At 39.8% G+C, this 18,441-nt stretch overlaps 1 protein-coding gene across 11 annotated transcripts; it reads right to left on the minus strand.

Annotated features, from left to right (window-relative positions):
- Positions 1-868: 868 nt before the first annotated feature.
- Positions 869-9,464, minus strand: TEX12 (testis expressed 12). Of its 11 annotated transcripts, none has more exons than XM_072611096.1 (6): positions 9,288-9,464; positions 6,579-6,660; positions 5,677-5,844; positions 4,749-4,863; positions 4,594-4,645; positions 869-1,541 (listed from the first exon to the last, which is right to left on the minus strand). In XM_072611096.1, the coding sequence occupies exons 2-6, from the start codon at positions 6,639-6,641 to the stop codon at positions 1,397-1,399; spliced, it is 543 nt and encodes a 180-aa protein (XP_072467197.1). In that variant the 5' UTR covers positions 6,642-6,660; positions 9,288-9,464; the 3' UTR covers positions 869-1,396. The 11 variants fall into 11 exon arrangements, with proteins under 11 accessions (XP_072467197.1, XP_072467198.1, XP_072467206.1 ...); XM_072611097.1 differs by having other exon boundaries at positions 9,187-9,329; XM_072611105.1 differs by lacking the exon at positions 5,677-5,844 and adding an exon at positions 8,551-8,705 and having other exon boundaries at positions 9,187-9,316.
- Positions 9,465-18,441: the final 8,977 nt, after the last annotated feature.

Raw genomic sequence — 18,441 nt, forward strand, 5'->3', positions numbered from 1 at the left:
AAAGTTCTTGAACCTTTGAAAATTTGGAAGGATATTTTACACAAGACATATAAAGTCCAGGAGGGATTTTTCTATTCATCACCTAATATATAGATTATGCTTCCATATCAATGCCCAGAAGTGCAATGCGGTAAATATAAGTTCTCTACCAGAATCTGGTACAGTCAGTAAGCTACCAGCAGTAAGGAGTACTGGTCTTCATGGCAATGGTATTAAAGGCTCTGTAATAATGACAGAATTGTAACTTCCTGCCCTTTTTGGCAAATAGCTCCAGGACTCTGGCAGAAGACACATAGGGCTAAGTACATTCTACCATGCTTTCTCTAAAATTCCTGCAGAGCTTGCTCAAGTTTCTAGCAATCACAAATGAATAGATTTGGTTAACTGAAATTGGTGCTTCTCCACAATTATATTGCTTATGTAGGGATATGTTTAAAATAAAGATTTTTTTTTTGCCTCATCTGAGTATATATACTCATCTTGAGTAGACTCAAGAGGCAACATGGCACAGAAGACAGTTGGGAAAATTTGAGCTCAAATCCCAAGTGATGTGCCAAGAATCACACATCTTGTGTCAGAACCAGAATTTAAACGAGTTCTCTTTCTTCTATGGAAGAATGCATAAGATCTGTCCAAAAATAAAATTCTTTTCCTCAGAATTACTGCATTCACTTTTCAAGAAGAAAATGGATAGCCAAGTATGTGTCAGGAATACTCTTAAGAGAACGGTACTACATGACCTCTAAGGTTCCTTCCATCTCTATAGAAGACTATGATTTTATGAGAACTATTTCAGTAAAACACATTAACTTAAAAGCATCTTTACTAAGTCGTGTAAACTATTAATGAAAGCAAATAATATTCTAAATAACATATGGAACTCAATTTATTGTACACTTTAGATCAACTTTCTAATCAAGCAGTGTTAAGAAAATAAACCACGAAACATATCTTTGAAACTGTTCTAAGCAAATTTCAAGAAAATGACACACATACTGAAAGAACAACACTGATATGACAAAACATTTTCAGATTCATTTTCAAACTGGTTCACGTTCATTTATCCTCTTTAAAATGCTAGGAACTTTAAGACAAACAGAAAATTATCCACATGTGATTAGGCTAAGAAAATTTTGCATTTTTATGAAACATGTCAGTTATTGAAACTTCAAGATAAAAACCAAATATTTGAAACTAGCTTAAAAGCTCTATCAAATCAAACAAAAAATCTTGAATATTCCCTTCTATAAATGAATTATATACATTTTCTATAACTACTAAAGAAAGGTGACGAATATTATATTTTCAAAGCAAATATTAGCCTTCTTTAAATACATAACAGAAATGGTACACAAACAGCTTGGCATTTCATGCTATTTTACAGATATACTTCATTTTAGCTTTGCAGAGTATTTGCAATCATTGTGAATCTTTGCCTCAAACTCTCTCTTTTTTGTTTCAGAAGGTTTTCTAAAGTACTGGCTTCTTTGAAGATTGCATCAAACTCTTCAATGTAAGATGCATCCAGGGCTGCTCTCTCACTATTAAGAAAAACAAACCTAAAATTAAAATGTTATAAAACCCAATCACAATCAATTTTGTTGCATGTTGTTTACTTTAATATGGTACTTCAACATTTCTTTCAAACATCTTTCTGTAATGAAGATAGTTTCATAAAAGTTCAATTACTTTAAATCTTATGACACTTCAATAAGCATATATCCTAAAATTGTAACTGTAATATTAATGTTTTATACACTTACATAAAGAATTAAATATGCTATTTGATAGTTTATGACTGCCCTATATTTGAAACCAAGTTATCAAAGTACTCCTGAATTTTTCTGAATATACTCTTAGAGATTTAAAATTCAAAGAACTGCAGATGTCTTATCACAATTAAGAAGTATTTTTCTTAAAAGTGTCTATATATAAAAAAATTATATTTAGCATTAAAGTAGGCCAAGATGATCAAAATTCCAGTTCCACCACTTGTTAGCTATGTAACCTTGGGCAAGTCACTTAACTTCTAAACTGGTTCTTCAGGTGTAAACTACAGGGCCTGATTTAGATGACCTCTGAGGTCCCTTGAAGTTCTCAACCTCTATAATCTCATCAATCAAAGGTCTGCTCAGTTGAGTAGAATTGCTGACAATGGCACTGAAAGATGTATAGCTCAAAGACTATTCAAATCTGGACTCCCATGTTCCCTGAAAATATCTGATATGTAATCTAAACTCAGTGTTTACTACAGTAGCAGCCTAGACAAGAATATGTGAGTTTTCAAAGAACATAGGCATTTTTAAAATAATTTAATTGGCACTAAAACAAATAGTAAAAGAACAGAGAAAACAACCTTAGTGCACACCCCTGGGGCATTAGGGTGTCACACCCAAATAAACAATGAAATAACCAATCTCCTCAATGTTATCCTCTGGCATGGCTATACCAAAGGCTGGAAAGATCCATTCACATAGCAGGTGAATAGCAAAGCATCCAGGCAGCTCTCCACATTCCTAGGTGTGGTAAGGAAATCACCTTTTTCATTCAGTACTCTTCAGCTTTACAGAAGCTGGCAAAAATGCTGTAACCCTAATGTTCTCCTTCCTGAACCAGTTAACAATGGCAAATTCTTCTCACAAAGACTCCTAATGCAATCACCCTGAGCTCTAGACACACTATGTGCCTCAGTGCTAGGCAGAGGTCTTGGGGCACTTAGCTTAGTGACCGCATATTAAGTACTTAATAAATGCTTGTTTACTGTCTATGCATACAAAGACAAAAAGGAAACAGTCCCTGTCTTCAAGGAACTTACATTCTAATAAATATAAATAAATATAAATAATAACAAATATAAATAAAAATAAATAAATCAGCACTAGCTGATGATAACAACACAGGCTTCCTATAGAGGATGGCACTTCAGCTGAGTTTTCATGCAAGCCAGGGACATCAAAGGGCAGAGGAGAAGAGGGAGAGCATGCTAAGCATGGTGCACAGCCTGTTCAAAAACATGAAAATAGAAGATGGGAGTATCATGTCTGAACAAGAGAAAAGAGACCATTATAGCCAGACTACAGAGTGCGTGGAGGGGAGTAATAGGTAAGGAAAATTGAAGAGGCAGTAAGGCGTCAGGTTGTAAAAAGCTTTAAATGCCAAAAAAGTATGTCTTTGAAGCCAGGTAATAAGCCACTGAAGTTTACTGAAGAGAGAAGACACAAGTTCTACAGATCTATAATTTAGGAAAATCACTTTGGCAGCTATGAGGAAAACTGATTACAGTAGAAAGAAGCTTAAGCCATCACTCCAATTAGGAGGCTATTAAAATAGTCTAGGCAAGAGGTGATGAGAGCCTGGACCAAAGCAGGGGCTCTATGACTAGAAAGAAGAGGACATATGCAAGATATATTTGGACACAGAAACAAGACTCGGCAACTTATTGGGTATGTCATGTGAGAGGGAGGAATCAAGGATAACGCTAAGATTGTGAATGTGGGTTACTGGAAAAACAGTGGTACCCTCAACAATAACTGGAAAGTTTAGAGAAGACTTATGGATTTAGGGGAAAGATGACATCCGTTTTGGTTATGAGTTTAAAATGCCTATCAGACATCATTTTTAAAAGTCCAATGGGCAGTTGACAATGCAAGTCTGGAGTTCAGGAAGAGTACCTAGTACTGAATACAAATCTAGGAATCATCTGTGGAGAGATTATAATTCAATCCATGGGAGCTGATGAGGTCTACAAACAAGAAAGTATGTAAAGGAAAAGGGGGCCTACAAAAAAAATTGGGATACATCCTCTAGGATGTGACATGGTTGATAAACCAGCAAAGTAACCTGAAAAGTAAGAGAGATAGAAGATTTACATCATGAAAATTCAGAAAAGACTATCCAGGAAGACAGAGGTGTTCACCAGTGTTAAATGCTACAGAAAGGATAAGAAGGATGAGGATGAGGTTTGAAAAAAAGCCATGTGAAATTAAGTCCTTGCCCCTAAGATGGGTCTCTATCACTGCAGTAATGCTGGAAGATTCCCCCTACAAACGCCATTTAGCAGGATCTTTGCAGAATCCCCATCTCCTGAAGCTGAAAACCCAAGCTGAAACTCATTCAATAAAAGTTCTTTTTGCTACTACACTGTGTTTTTCATCCTGGTGCTCCCACAAATCAAACCCATGCTTTCTATAAGCTATTCAGATCATTAATAAAAAAGGGTGTTGATATCAATTCACTAGGTGAATAGGATATGTCTCCCTCTAGCAGGCACTTTATATTGTCCACAATCCATCCATGCCCAAAAAATAATACAAATAGTCTCTGAACATCACTAACTTCCCCACAAAGAAAGGCTTTGGTAGACATAAAATCTCCAAATCCTTATTTATGGAAATAAATGCCTATGTATGTACCAAATATACCAAAATGTACCACATGTTCCTTCCATTAACTTTCCAAAATAAAGCTTCAACTTATCTTTATTAAAATATAAATATAAATCATATAATATATAAATATAATGTATAAATCAATATACATTCTAAGACAAAAGTTTTTCCAAATTTGAATTTAGGATATATTACATGTACTTGCCTTAAAATCTGTGCGTATTTAGTCAACAGTAGATTAATCTCCTTGCTCATATCTGCTAATTAAAAAGGCAGAGTTTTGAAATTATATATTTGTCCATTATAAAATAAACTGCTCTTTAATTCTATTTGTGAGAAACATATGTATTTGTACATCACCATTTAAAACTTTCTCCAGGACTTCGGCTTTATAAAATGATGGCACAGCACTTTCAGAAGAAGCAGAATCTGATTTTGCAAGAGAAGACAACTGTGGACCCACTAAAGTTTCATTCTATTAAAAGAAATAGAGAAAATGGGCACATAGTAAGATTCCTATGACTACCATACATATATACAAATAAAACAAGCTATGGGAAAAATAACCGAGGATGACAATTTTTTTTTCTGGAATACAATACTACTCTATTAGGTTCAAAGGATTAGACATGGAACAGACCTTAATCTAACCCCTTTATTCTAGTAGCATGAAAACTCCCTAATTTATAACCAAGGAAAAGTTTAGATAATAGGAAGATTAAAGCTCTACATAGTAATCTTTATTTTAGTGTTTGGTATCTGGTGATAATAGCTTTACAATATTTCCCATGTAAACAGGCATACCTGATAAGATCTATAGTTGGTTCTACAGCATTGCAATACCAACTGTCATTTATAAATACCACTGTACTTCAAGACAGCTACTGTAATAGATATCCTATAATTTTTACAATGACAAAAAGTTCCCCCACAATGTTTCTCAAAAACCACCTGGATACTAATATTATTATCAACATATTTTTTAAATGACTATCCAGGTGAGTTAATATCGCACAGCTTAAATCCTAAAAGGCTTTCGGACACCACCTCTGTTCTCAGTCTAGATCACAAATGCAATTAGAATATCTTAACTGTTTTCAGATGTTTGTTTGCAGATCAAATTGTTGAATGTGTCAAACCTTAGAATATTACAGAGCCCAAGTGTCCATAATCACTTAAAAGTGTTCAATCTAACAAACCACTAAGAAAGACAAATGAGGAAAACCTATAACTGAAACTACGATTTGGCTGACTGGGTAGTCCATTATGCGTGTTCACCAGTACATACCTGGGACAGAAATTGCAAACAGTCTGTGAGATGAGCCCATAATTGAATAAGTGGAAGAATGAAGGTTGGATTGCATTTGCTAAACTCAGTGGTACTTGCAATGATGCTAAGTTGCTCCTTGACACATAAAGCCAAATTTTTCACATATTTTCCCATAATGATGTACAACTGTGAAATATAGAATACCCAATACCACAATAAAAACTACTGACAACACAAATGGCAATGAACTGGGCTTAAGCAGACTGTATCAAACTACTAATAGTGATTTGTGCATAAGAAATGGCATAGGAAATATCAATAAATGTGAATGTTACGGAAGTGTTGTTAAGAATGAGGGGCAGTAGACTGGAGAGCTTGAATGTTGCATTGGTACCTATATTAAAACACCAAAGTGGTTAATTCCTCTATGGAAAACTTATAGATTGATAATTCTGGGCGGCAGAATGGACAAGAATTGTGCAGGATATGGATTGGTTATAAGTTCAAGAAGTTCCCACATAGATGAGATCACCGTGCTACTAAAGAACTGAACAGTGGCTTATGATCATGCTGGTACTTAGAAAACAGCAAAATTTACATAAGGAATTAGTGTTCGTGAGACCATAGATTTAGTTAAAAGGAACTGGAGAAGCCACAGGGTTCAATATTCTTGTTTTACAGATGAGGAATCTATGGTTCAGAGATCTGGTTAAGTGGCTTACCCAGTGTAGCACAGCTAGTGTCTGGAGCAGGATGTCAACTGAAGTCTTCCTGACATGCTGCCTGAGGTGTCTGATTTAAGAATGTAAAGTTATCAAAATCTAGGTATCAATTTAAATTTCTTTATAGGAAGAAGCCTAAGTAAATAGAGTGGGGAAAATGGTACCCCTAAAAAAACATCCAAGAAGCACAGAACTCACCTCCAACTCTCTCTGTCGCTTACAGCTTTTGTTCTCCACAGATTTCATGAGTTGACTTGCCATAGTAACGCACACACAATTTCTGTAAAGTCAAAAGTAATGCCTAATTTAGGTACAAATTATAGCAAAGCATAGGTCCTTGACAGAGGAAGGTCCTTACTGGAAAAATATCTGAAAATTGAAAGACTTTCAAAAGTCTGTTATGTGTTAGTCTTAACTCATTTGCTAAAATGGTGTTATATACTTTTTAAAAGCTACAGCAAAGGACTAAGTACCAAAATATTTTGTAAGGCATCTGTAATCACAATAGTGATGTTTAAAAAATCTTTTTTGTCTTCTTTCCATAGTGCCTAATATAAAGCTCTTATCTTCTGAGAATCAGAATCTTAAAAATGAAAGGATGCTTTGGGATGATTTTTTACTTGAACCTCCTCAATTTTAGATGAAGAAACTAAAGTTAAATGATCTGGTTAAAGCCACAAAGCTAGTTAGTTCGGTGATAACAGCTAAAAAAAATTTTAAAGTCTTCCTACCTCTTAATCCAATTCTATTTCCACAACTACCTTCAAAGAGCTTAGTTTATTTTTTTAAATAAAGACAAATTTTATCCTTGTAACTGTATGTAAAAGAGTAACTCTGAGGACTCTTCTACATACAAAGGTGCTCATTTATTTATTATGGTAATTTATTTACAACACAAACAAGCCCTCAATTTACATATTTATCTACTGGGAGATAACAGGAACTTTAGAGATAAGAAGAACCTCAGAGGACAACTAATCTGTCTCCCTCCTGCTACTGTGAGGTACAAAGATTAAATGATTTGCCCTGGTTGCAGAAGAAAGAAGCAGGAAGATCTAAGTTGTCTGACTTCAGACCCCATCAACTGTACCACACCACATCTCAGATCTGAAATCTGTCCAGTTTGTCTATTCTTATTCTTAAGCATACTGAGCTAAATTGTTTATTTATATCTAATATTAAGTAGAAAATAGATAAGATTCTTAATATGTTCAGTATAGTATTCAATAACTGTTCCTTCCTTTAGATATTACTTGCTCCCTTGCTCTGGAAATCTTAAAAAATAATAATAAGCAACTACTGCTGAGAGGCAGACTAAGATTCTGATGATATTTGCCTTCCGGAAAATAGTGGTATTTGATGTCAGGAAACATTAGGTCACTGAAGCCCGACAATGTGGAGGTTTATTTTTCTTTCTCTAGACAGCCTGTCTTCTCTCACTTCCCATATTTGCGCTCTCTTGCCCTTCCTGGGTAGGAAAAGTGGTGCAGTGGAAAGGTAACTGCCATCAAAAACTGGAAAATGGACTGTTTATAAGAAAATACTCAAAGCTGCTAGACTTATAGTAGCAAGAAAAGTTCCAAACTCCCATGGCTAAATAAATTATGATACATTAACACAACCCTGCAGTATCAAAAAAAATAATAACTATGAAGAATACAAGGAAATATATAAGGCTGTGATCTCAGCTAGGTGGCTCAGCCTATAGGGTGCTGTGCTTGGGATCAGGAAGACCTGAGTGCAAATCCAGCCTCAGAAAGTTACCTTGTGTGACCTTGGACAAGTCACAACTTCTATACCACTGGAGAAGGAAATGGGAAATCACTCCAGCATCTCTGCCAAGAAAACCCCATGGACAGAGGTTGGGACTGAAACAACTGAACCACAAATGGTCTCAGGAAGATCTGAGTGCAAATCTCACTGCTGACCGTAAAAAACTGTACGAGACTGGGCAAAGCGCTCATGAATGACCAAGACTAAGTCTATGATCCTACGCCCTGCAGAGTGGGATGAAAAAACATATATAACACTGCCATTTGTTAAAGAAGGAAAAAATGTAGGAAAACATCCCAAAGTTGGCTAGACTGCCAGAAGCAGTTTTTTTTCGTGCGGTCTGTGACCTTTGGGGGGAGGGGGGAGGGTCTTCCCGAAGTTTGGAGCAGTTTTTCACCTTGTTTTATCTGCTTAATTCACGGCCTGTTGAGGATGACTAAGCCAATAACAACAATCAGTTTCTAAACGAAAGGGGCACTTGGCTGGGCCTGGACACACTGGTTTAAAGCCAAGTTCCTCTTCTCCCGCTACTCAGCAATGGGCCTCGATTTCCTCAGTTGGAAAATGGGCGCCTCGGTTAAATTGGGGGGGCAGGCCGCGGCCTCGAGGACGCCCGCGGCCCTGCAGGCGGCCGCCCCCCAGGCCTTTGAGGGCCCCGGGCGTCCTCGAGCCCGCGGGTTCCCACCGCTGGGGCAATCTCTAGCCCCCAACGACCTCAGCACCTTCCCTTTCTCCTCTCCGGCCCCTTCCCCACTTTTCCTCCCCTCCCCCAACGTTTTCTTCTATCGGCAATATTTAATCCTTCTCTACAAGGATCGGATTCACAGCACAGAGCGCTATTGCCCCGCAGCTGGCTGAATCCACTTCCCCCCGACCCCGCCCCTCCCCAGACCTTCTCCCACTGCCCCTCCACTCCGGCCCCTTAAACCGCCTCCCCTCGTCCCCCTCTCACCTCCCCCACCCGCCCCGTCGGCCCCTCCCGCCTCGGGCGTGCGTGACCCGAGGCCTGGGCTAAGGCCGCACCAAAAGTTACCACAAACCACGGGCTCCTGCCTCCCTGCCCCTGGGCTCCCTCGGTGAGGACGAGGGTCTCCTTGGCCACTCTCTCCCTCCCCTCGCCTCAGCCCGCTTTACCCTCAGCCTGACCACGTCTTCTCCTCAGCGCCGGCGCGGGCCACGTGTCATGGCACGTGGAGGGAAGGGCCGACGAGGGGCGGGGCCAACGGCGAGCGCTCGGTTACGTCACCGCAGAAAGGAGCATGCTCAGAACCCCTGAGGGTCAGCGCGCCCCTCGCGCCGCTTAGTGGCGTCAGGCTCACCCACGTGACAGGCTCTGTTTTCTCCTCCCCCCCAGGGTGTCAGGTTGTGAACACGCTTAAAGAGCAAAGTTGTCACGTACTTTTTGTCCAGTCGGTTCAGTCATGTCCGACTCTTCCAGATCCATTTGGAGGGTTTTCCTCTTCCTTCTCCAACTCATTTTACAGATGAGGAAACTGAGGCATACGAGGTTAAATGATTTGCCATGGGTCAGTTTGAAAATGTCTGAGGTCAGATTTGACCTTGGGTCTTCTTGACTCCAGGTCCAGGACTCTGTCCACTTCAACACCTCCTTAGGTGACCTTATCTAACACCTTGTTTGTCCGTTGTTTGGAAGAAGACCAAGGACTTTCATGGGTGTCTTGACTTGCACTGAGTTGGATCGATGTAGGATAGAGTCGCACAAAGTTATCAGACTCACTCTTGCTTCCAGGGTCATCAGAGTCCATTGGCAAGACAAAAGATAGCGTGAATGCTGATGAACCAGGATGCAGCGGATGACTGGCATCTTCCCTGCCTGACCATGCTCTAAGTACCGCCCAGCCCCTGCTTCAGCCACTTTCATGGCCATTGGAACAAGCTGTTCTCTTGGACTCCTTCCTCCTAGAGAAATCTTCTTATGGTTGGGGTAGACTTCCCCCTAACTCACTAATGGGTTTGAAGACTTTTCGTTATCCTCAACCTGATTTAGCCCATCAGCAGAGATAGTTTTGACAGGGAGTGGCTGCTGTGCATACTACAGCTTTTGGAGCCACAGGTGAGAGTTGGGTAAAAGGTGAACAAGGAAAGAAGACAAGTAGCCCTGAAAAAGGGCTTGGCAGGTGGTGATAGTTCTCCCTCCACAACCCAAACAACTAGTGGAAAGTTTAAATGGCTAATCATTCATTGGAATCATCCTATCTGTGATTTCATTGGTGAATGGATTTCTGGGTGAAGCTTCTGTCTCTAATAAGAAAGCTCTATAATTTGTTCTGCTCCTTGGGATCATGGGATCATAGGGAGGGGTTCTCCCATGACCAGTTTGTCCAACTGTCTTCTTTTAGAAATAGTCTTAGAGAGGAGCCTAGGGCACTGAGAAGTTAAGTAGTTTGTCAGAATCCCACAGCCAGTATGAGACCACACTTGAATCTGAGACCTTTCTGACTCTCAGTCTGTTTCTATCTACTACCCCACTTTGCCTCTTATAATCATTTAGACGCATACAAATGCTTGCTAAAAGAACAATCGAATGAATGGATGATTCAAAATTCTGACAAGGTCATCCCCACCTTTCTAGATGATGGAAGTATTATTATAATATTTTGGAAGTAGTTGCACATTTTAAGGATTAATATACTCTAGGTAATTTTTCTAAATGCCTTTAGCCCCTCAAGGATTTTATTTGAGAGTTGCATCTCCTTATTTAACAGATAAGGAATCTGAGGTCCACAGAGGATAAATGATTTCTCCAAAATTGATTCTGCCTCCATCCCATCTCTCACATCTACCCTCTGACCTCCAATCAGACAGTTCCTATTTCTTCTCTGGAAACAAGACTGAATTTTCTTACTACCCATTACCAGTCTCATATGTTGCAAGTAAATGTAGAAGTGGGAGAAGATAGATGAAGATAACATATATTTCAATACTATAAAAAATTGGTGAATTATACAGGTACATCATGAAACTCTTCACAGGCTACTGGGATATATATGTGTGTATATACAGATATATGTGTGTGTGCATGCATGCATGTGTATATATGTATATGTATATGTACATCAGCCCTTAGAAGCAATCCTCTCTGAACTTAGCTAGGGTTGCTCCTCAGGTGATAGCGACACAAAGCCTTTCCATCTTGGTAGGCATTCCTAGAATTTGTACTCCAAGAAGCTGTTGCACACAAAGGAGTCACACCCTAGTAAACAGTTTTGGTAAACAGGTTAACCCAAGTTGAAGGTAACTGAGGAGTCTTGAATCTATTACTGATTTAGGGGGTTGTCTACCCCAAGCATGTGAAGACTTCCCCTGGTGGAATGGGCAGAAAAGAACAATTTGTTCAAACAGCCATGAAGGTGGCTGAAGCAGATGCTGTGGAGCACTTAGAGTCTGGATAGACATAGAAGACACCAAAATCATCCACTGCATCCTGAGCCATCACCAGTCATCTTGACTCCATCCTGCCACTGGATTGTGACAACTCTGGAAGAGAATGAGGCCAGTGACTTCATGCATGAACTCTGTCTCACTGAAATCCAATTTATGCACATGTCTTTATCAAAGATATCACTCATACCATTTTACTATTTTACACAAAGTCCTGTGGCAACAGGCAAGTAAGTGATGAAGCATCAGGTGAGGATACACTGGGAGCTGTATTTACAACCCTGCACATAGGCACCCCAGATCATAAGGTCATCTTCTCACTGGAAGAAGCAATGGCATTCGGCAGTCCCCTAGATGTCTAAGTAGCCTTTTAAGGACCACACTGCTCACCTCCTGGTATGAGGAAGGGGCTAGAAAAGATGCCCTAAAAATTATTTGCTTACCCAACCCTGACCTGCTTACCATGGCAGGCAGGGATCCCACCCTGCAGTCAAAACACAAAAAAAGTTCAGAAATTTCTCCAAAGATGATTCCAATTACTCTCAGGACATGGAATGTGTACACACTTACAGACAACACAAAATCCAGTAACCTGAAAAATAAACAGCTCTTGTTGAGAGAGAACTCAGTAAGCATTACATCCAAAGAGTAGCCCTGAGTAAAATAAGGCTGGCAAATGAAGGCCAGTTTATTGAAGTCACAACTGGATACACATTTTTCTGGAGTGGCCACAGTGAAGGGGAGTGCTGTGAAACTGGTATAGATTTTGCAATCAAAACTAATCTAGTCAGTAAGCTTGTATGTCTACCAGAAGTAGTAGGCTCATGACAATTTGATTGCCACTTGAAGGAAAATGCTCACACGGCCATCATCAGTGCCTATACTCCCACCATGGTGAACCCTTGTAGCGGAAGGCCTGCATCCCCACACAGCTGAGTGATGTGGTGAAAAAGAAAGAGACGGGCAGGCGAAAGAAGATAGAGCAACTCCGAGTATTGATCTGAGGGTCAGGGTATATATAGACAGAAACTGCAAGTCTATGTGACATTCTGCTCATCTCCTGTCCTAGTGATGTGGCCAGTCTTATTGTCTTAAAGACTGTTAGCCTAGAGGGCATCTATTTTACATATCCCTTGTTTTCTGTAGTTCTCTTGTTTGTCTCATGGAGACAGCAACATGGGGGGGGGGGGGGGTGGCATGGAGAGCCATTCTGGATGATAATGAGCACAGTCTCAAAGTACAGTTTTCCTGAAGGTCTATCCTGAACTTGTCAACCACACTCCATCCTGGCCCTCAACAAACGCTGAGGAGCCAAAGGAAAACTTTATGAAGACCTGGAGACCCTTATCATCAATGTGCCAAAAGAAGACAAACTTATAATTCTTGGTGACTTTAATATTAAGGTAAACATAGACTACCAGACATGAGAGGGAGTCCTTGGGAAGAATGGAGCTGGAAAGAGCAACAGCAAGGTTCACTTACTACTGAAAACTTGTACATCTCATGAGCTTCTCATCACCAAAACTGTCCTTCATTTACCTAAGTGCAATAAAACTTTGTGGATGCACCCTCACAGCAAACATTGGCATTTAATAGACTATGTGATTATAAGAAAAAAGACGCATACAGGATAAGAGTGACGAAGGCAATGTGTGGTGCAGAGTGCTAGACTGATCATAAACTTATCCCCAAGCTAAATATTCACATTCAACAAAAGTCACGTCCTCAAAGCAATATAGCTACCAGAAGACAACGTCAACAGACTGAAGCACTTCTCTGAGCAGGAACAGTTCATTACTAACTTAGAGGTAAAGTAGAGTCAACACACAGTTAGGAACAGTTGACCAGAAAAGGATTGGGCAGCTTTCAGATATTTGGTGTACAGCACTGCATTTGCTTATCTGGGTCAGAACACTCACAAACATCAAGACTGGTTTGACAAAAGTGATGGGGAAATTCAGAAACTGCTCAATGGAAAAGGAGAACTACACAGGGTTTACCAGCAGGATAGTTCATCCATCTGTAAGAAGGCAGCATTTAACTTCATCAAAAGTAGAGTACATGCGAAGCTTTGAGAGATGCAGGATTTGTGGGTCAGTAAAAAGGCAGAAGAAATTCAGTTTTACACTGAATTGATAGTAACAATTCAAAGTATTTTTATGATGCCCTGAAGGTTATTTATGATCCAAACACCTTTGGTGTATCTCAACTACTCTGTGCTGATGAAGCCACATTGATTAGTAAGTGATAAGGACATGAACTTGGAGAGATGGACTGAACCCTAGTGTTCTCAATATATCATCATCCATCAATGCTAAAGCCATTGACCATTCATCTCAGGTTGAAGTCAGTCCCTCTCTAGACAAATTTCCAGCTGAAGAAAAGATTTTGAATGCCATTAGGCTCTTCTCCATGGCAAATCACCCAGTGCTGATTTTATTCCAGCTGAGATTTACGAGGTGGAGAGTCCATTGCTCATACAAAAGCTGACTGAAATTTTCCAAGTTATATGACAAAAGGAGGTTATCCCTCAGGAGTTCAAGGATGCCTCCATTGTCCCTCTGTATAAAGGTAAAGGAAATAGATTGTCTTGAGACAATCACAGAGGAGTCTCTGTCTTAGTCATTGCTGGCAAGATTCTTGTCAGAGTCATCCTTAACAACCTAATCCTTCACCTGGAAGATGATCAGCTACCTGAGAGCCAGTATGCTTCAGAATGGGTCAAGAAATGGTTGATATGGTGTTTGTTGCCTGACAACTCCAGGAAAAATGCCAGGAGCAGAACAGAAGTCTGTATACAACATTTGTCATTCTGATCAAGGCCTTTGATACTGTTAGTTGTGAGGGCTTATGGAAAATGATGTCAAAATTTGGTTGCCCAGAGAATTTCATCAGTATTGTATCATATGTCATGATGGCATGCTTGCCCAGGATCTGGATAATGGACAATGCTCTCAAATTTTGCAGTTACCAATGGAGTGAAACAAGGCTGTATGCTTACTCCCATAATTTTTAAGATGATGTTTTCAGTCATATTGTCAAACGTCTTTGATGTCAAATAGCATCAAAATCAGCAACCACACTGATGGTAAATGATTAAATTTGAAAAGTTTATAAGCCAAAACAAAAGGGAATGGAGTAGTGGTGCGTGATTTTTTTGTTTGCAGATGATTGTGCACTCAATGCAGGTTCTAAAGCTGAGATGTAACAAAGTAGGGATCAATTCTCTGCTGTTTGTGCTAATTTTGGTCTAACAATTAACACCAAGAAAACACAGATGTTCCATCAGCCAGTACCACACCATACATAGCGGTTATATTGGTTACAGCAAATGGAGAAGTTTTGAATACTGTGGATAAGTTCACTTACCTTGGCAGTATACTTCCCAAGGTTGTACACAATGATAACAATGTTGATGCATACATTGCCAGAGCTAGCTCAGTATTTGAGAAGCTCTGAAGGAAAATGTGGGAGAGAAGAGGAATCAGACTGGCTACCAAACTAAGATCTACACAACTGTTGTGCTAACCTCATTGTTGTATGCTTGTGAAATCTGGACGGTATACCAATGCTATGCCAGGAAACTGAATCACTTCTATTTGAATTGTCTTAGGAAGATTTTGAAGATCACCTTACAGAATAAGGTTCCAGACATTGAGGTCCTTTCTTGAACTAAACTCCCAAGCATTCAAATTCTATTGCAGAAAGCACAATGCTGATTGGCTGGCCACATTGTTCGTTTTGCACAGTCCAGTGTGGGCCATCCCAGCACACACAAGGCCTGAGCAGGCCTTAGCGGACTGAATCACTGGCACCTGTGGCAGTTTCCAGACTTCTTGAACCCAAAGCATGGAGGACAACTTGGAAGGTTAGTGGAAAAAGCCTGTCTGACCTGAGAGAGAGAGTAGTGTGGTCCAGCCCTAGTCCCAGGGTGGCAGAGGGAGTGGAGGAGCCCACACAGCAGTAGCAGCAGCAGCAGCAGTGACTGTTTCCAGGCCCATGTATTGTGGGGGAATTGAGAAGCTGACAACACACTACCACCAACCCCCACTGGAAGCAGAGAACTACTTAAGACAAAGAGCTCAAAAGTCAAGTAATTGGCTGGAAAAATGAGCAAACACGGGGGATGAGAGGGAAGAATAATCAGATTACAGAATCTTAATTTGGTGATAAATTTGATGACAAGGAAGATAAAAACACAAACAGAAGAAGATATAACACAGTCAAAGTTCCTACATCCAAAATCTCCAAGAAAAATATGAATTGGTCTCAAGTCAAGGAAGAGCTCAAAAAGGATTTTGAAAATCAAGTAAGAGAAGTAGAGAAAAATTGGGAAGAAAAATGAGAGAGGTGCAAGAAAATCATGAAAAAGAAGTCACCTGCTTCCTAAAGGGGACTCAAAAAATGCTGATGAAAATAGCACCTTAAAAAATAGACTAACCCAAGTAGCAAAAGAGATACAAAAAGTCAGTGAGGAGAAGAATGCTTAAAAAGCAGAATTGGTCAAATGGAAAAGGAGGTCCAAAACTCACTGAAGAAAATAATTCCTTAAAAAATAGAATGGAGCAGATGGAGGCTAATGACTTTATGAAAAATCAAGAAATTATAAAACAAAACCAGAAGAATGAAAAAATAGAAGACAATGTGAAATGTCTTGTTGGAAAAACAACTGACCTGGAAAATAGATCCAGGAGAGATAATTTAAAAATTATTGGAATACCTCAAAGTCATGATCAAAAATAGACCCTAGGTGTCATCTTTGAGGGAATTATCAAGATAAACTGCCCTGATATTCTAGAACCAGAGGGTAAAAATAGATATTGAAAGAATCCACTGATTGCCTCCTGAAAGATATTCCAAAAGAAAAGCTCTAGGTACATTGTAGCCAAATTCCAGGTCAAGGAGAAACTATTGCAACTAGCCAGAAAGAAACAATTTGAATATTGTGGAAATACAATCAGGATAACACAAGATCTAGCAGCTTCTACATTAAGGCATTGAAGGACTTGGAATATGATATTCCAGAGGTCAAAGGAGAAAAGATTAAAACCAAGAATCACCTATCTAGCAAAACTGAGTATAATCCTTCAGGGGGAAAAATGGGCATTCAATGAAATAGAGGACTTTCAAGCATTCTTGATGAAAAGACCAGAGATGAATAGAAAATTTGACTTTCAAATACAAGAATAAAAAAAAGTATAAAAAGGTAAACAGGAAAGAGAAATCATACAGGACTTACTAAAGTTTAACTGTTTACATTCCATAGTATTTATAACTCTTGAGAGTTTTCTCAGTATTAGGGTAGTTGGAGGAATTATATGTGTGTGTGTGTGTGTGTGTATGTATGTATGTATGTATGTGTATGTCCTTCATTGCCAAAAAAGACCATGCCATCAGAGAAATGATGACATGACTTACACTTGACTTTGTTTTGAGTGAGGGAGGGCTGTGCAGGTCACCAGCCTCACTTCTCCTCCAGAGCTATCTAAATCCAGTGACCAGACATTCATCAGGATGACTGGAGATGACCCAGGATGAGGCAATTGGGGTTAAGTGACTTGCCCAAGGTCACACAACTAGTGAGTGTCAAGTGTCTGAGGTGGAATTTGAACTCAGGTCCTCCTGACTCCTGCACTGGTGCTCTATCCACTGTACCACCTAGTTGTCCATGTATGTTTGTATGTATGTATAGACAGAGGGCACAGGGTGAGTTGAATATGAAGGGATGATATAAAAAAATAAATAAAATTAAGAGGTGAGACTATATTGGGAGAAGGAGAAAGGGAGAAAAAGAATGAGGTAAATTATCTCTCACATAAAAGAGGCAAGAAAAAGCTTTTTCAATAGAGAGGAAGAAAGGGAGGTGAGATGGAATGAGTGAACCTAACTCTCATCAGATTTGACTTAAGGAGGGAATAATATGCACACTCAATTGGATATGAAAATCTATCTTACCCTACAGGAAAGTAGGGGGAAGGAGATAAGTGGGTAAGGATAGAAGGGAGGTTAAATGGGAGGAGAAGGTAATTAGAAGTAAAGACTTTTGAGGAGGACAGGGTCAAAAGAGAGAATAGAATAAATGGGGAGCAAGATAGGATGGAGAGAAATATAGTTAGTCTTTCACAACATGACTGTTATAGAAGTGTTTTGCATGACCACACATGTATAACCTATATTGAATTGCTTGCCTTCTCAATGGGGGTGGGTGGGGAGGGAGAGAGGGAGAGAATTTGGAACTCAAAGTTTTAAAAACGAATGTTAAACATTGTTTTTAGGGAGAGGATTCTGAGAAGATGGTGGAGTAGGTCAGAAAATTTCAAGCTCTCAAAATTTTTCCCCACAGAAGATTTAAAATAGTACCCTAGAATGAACAAAGTGTGGGTGGAGATAAGTAAGAATAGAGGCACTACAGGGGTCTTCCTGAAACAATTCAAGAAGATCTGAAGAAAAATCTCTGGAAGAGGTTTGGTCCCTGTGAAGAGTAAACACCTCCAGGCTAGGTTGCATTTTAACAATAAGCAGTAAGCCTTAAGGTTAGTTGGTCTGGGAGGTTGCCTTGGCCCCAGCCACAGGAACTTTCACCCGGGATAGTGGAGGGAGTTCGGTGTTCAAGCCTGGGAAGATTGAGGAAACCTCTGCCGTTAAGGAACCTCAGACCAAGTTCTGCTGTGAAGAGCAATGGGGTGAGAAGGATCCAGCACACGTCTGATGAGTGTAGAAGCAGTGAGGCAGAAAGCCTCTGGCTTCAGACACTTACAGGAGGCTGGAGGTTTGGCATTGGTTCCAAGTTAGAGGGGAGAACTGAAGATTTGGGGCCAGGGGCACCATTTCCCATACCCCAGGGCTAGAGGTGATTACAAAAATTAAGCTATTACCACAAAAATAA

Source organism: Notamacropus eugenii, chromosome 5, assembly GCF_028372415.1.
Source record: "Notamacropus eugenii isolate mMacEug1 chromosome 5, mMacEug1.pri_v2, whole genome shotgun sequence".
Classification (NCBI taxonomy): Eukaryota; Metazoa; Chordata; class Mammalia; order Diprotodontia; family Macropodidae; genus Notamacropus; species Notamacropus eugenii.

Excerpts from the sequence above, each read along its gene's own strand:
- TEX12 (XM_072611096.1), bottom strand. The coding sequence starts at position 6,641 with ATGGCAAGTCAACTCATGAAATCTGTGGAGAACAAAAGCTGTAAGCGA. Across the intron at positions 4,646-4,748 it reads CCTGGAGAAAGTTTTAAATG|ATATGAGCAAGGAGATTAAT; the intron begins GTGATGTACAAA and ends TTTAATTAGCAG. Across the intron at positions 1,542-4,593 it reads AAATACGCACAGATTTTAAG|TGAGAGAGCAGCCCTGGATG; the intron begins GCAAGTACATGT and ends TTTTCTTAATAG.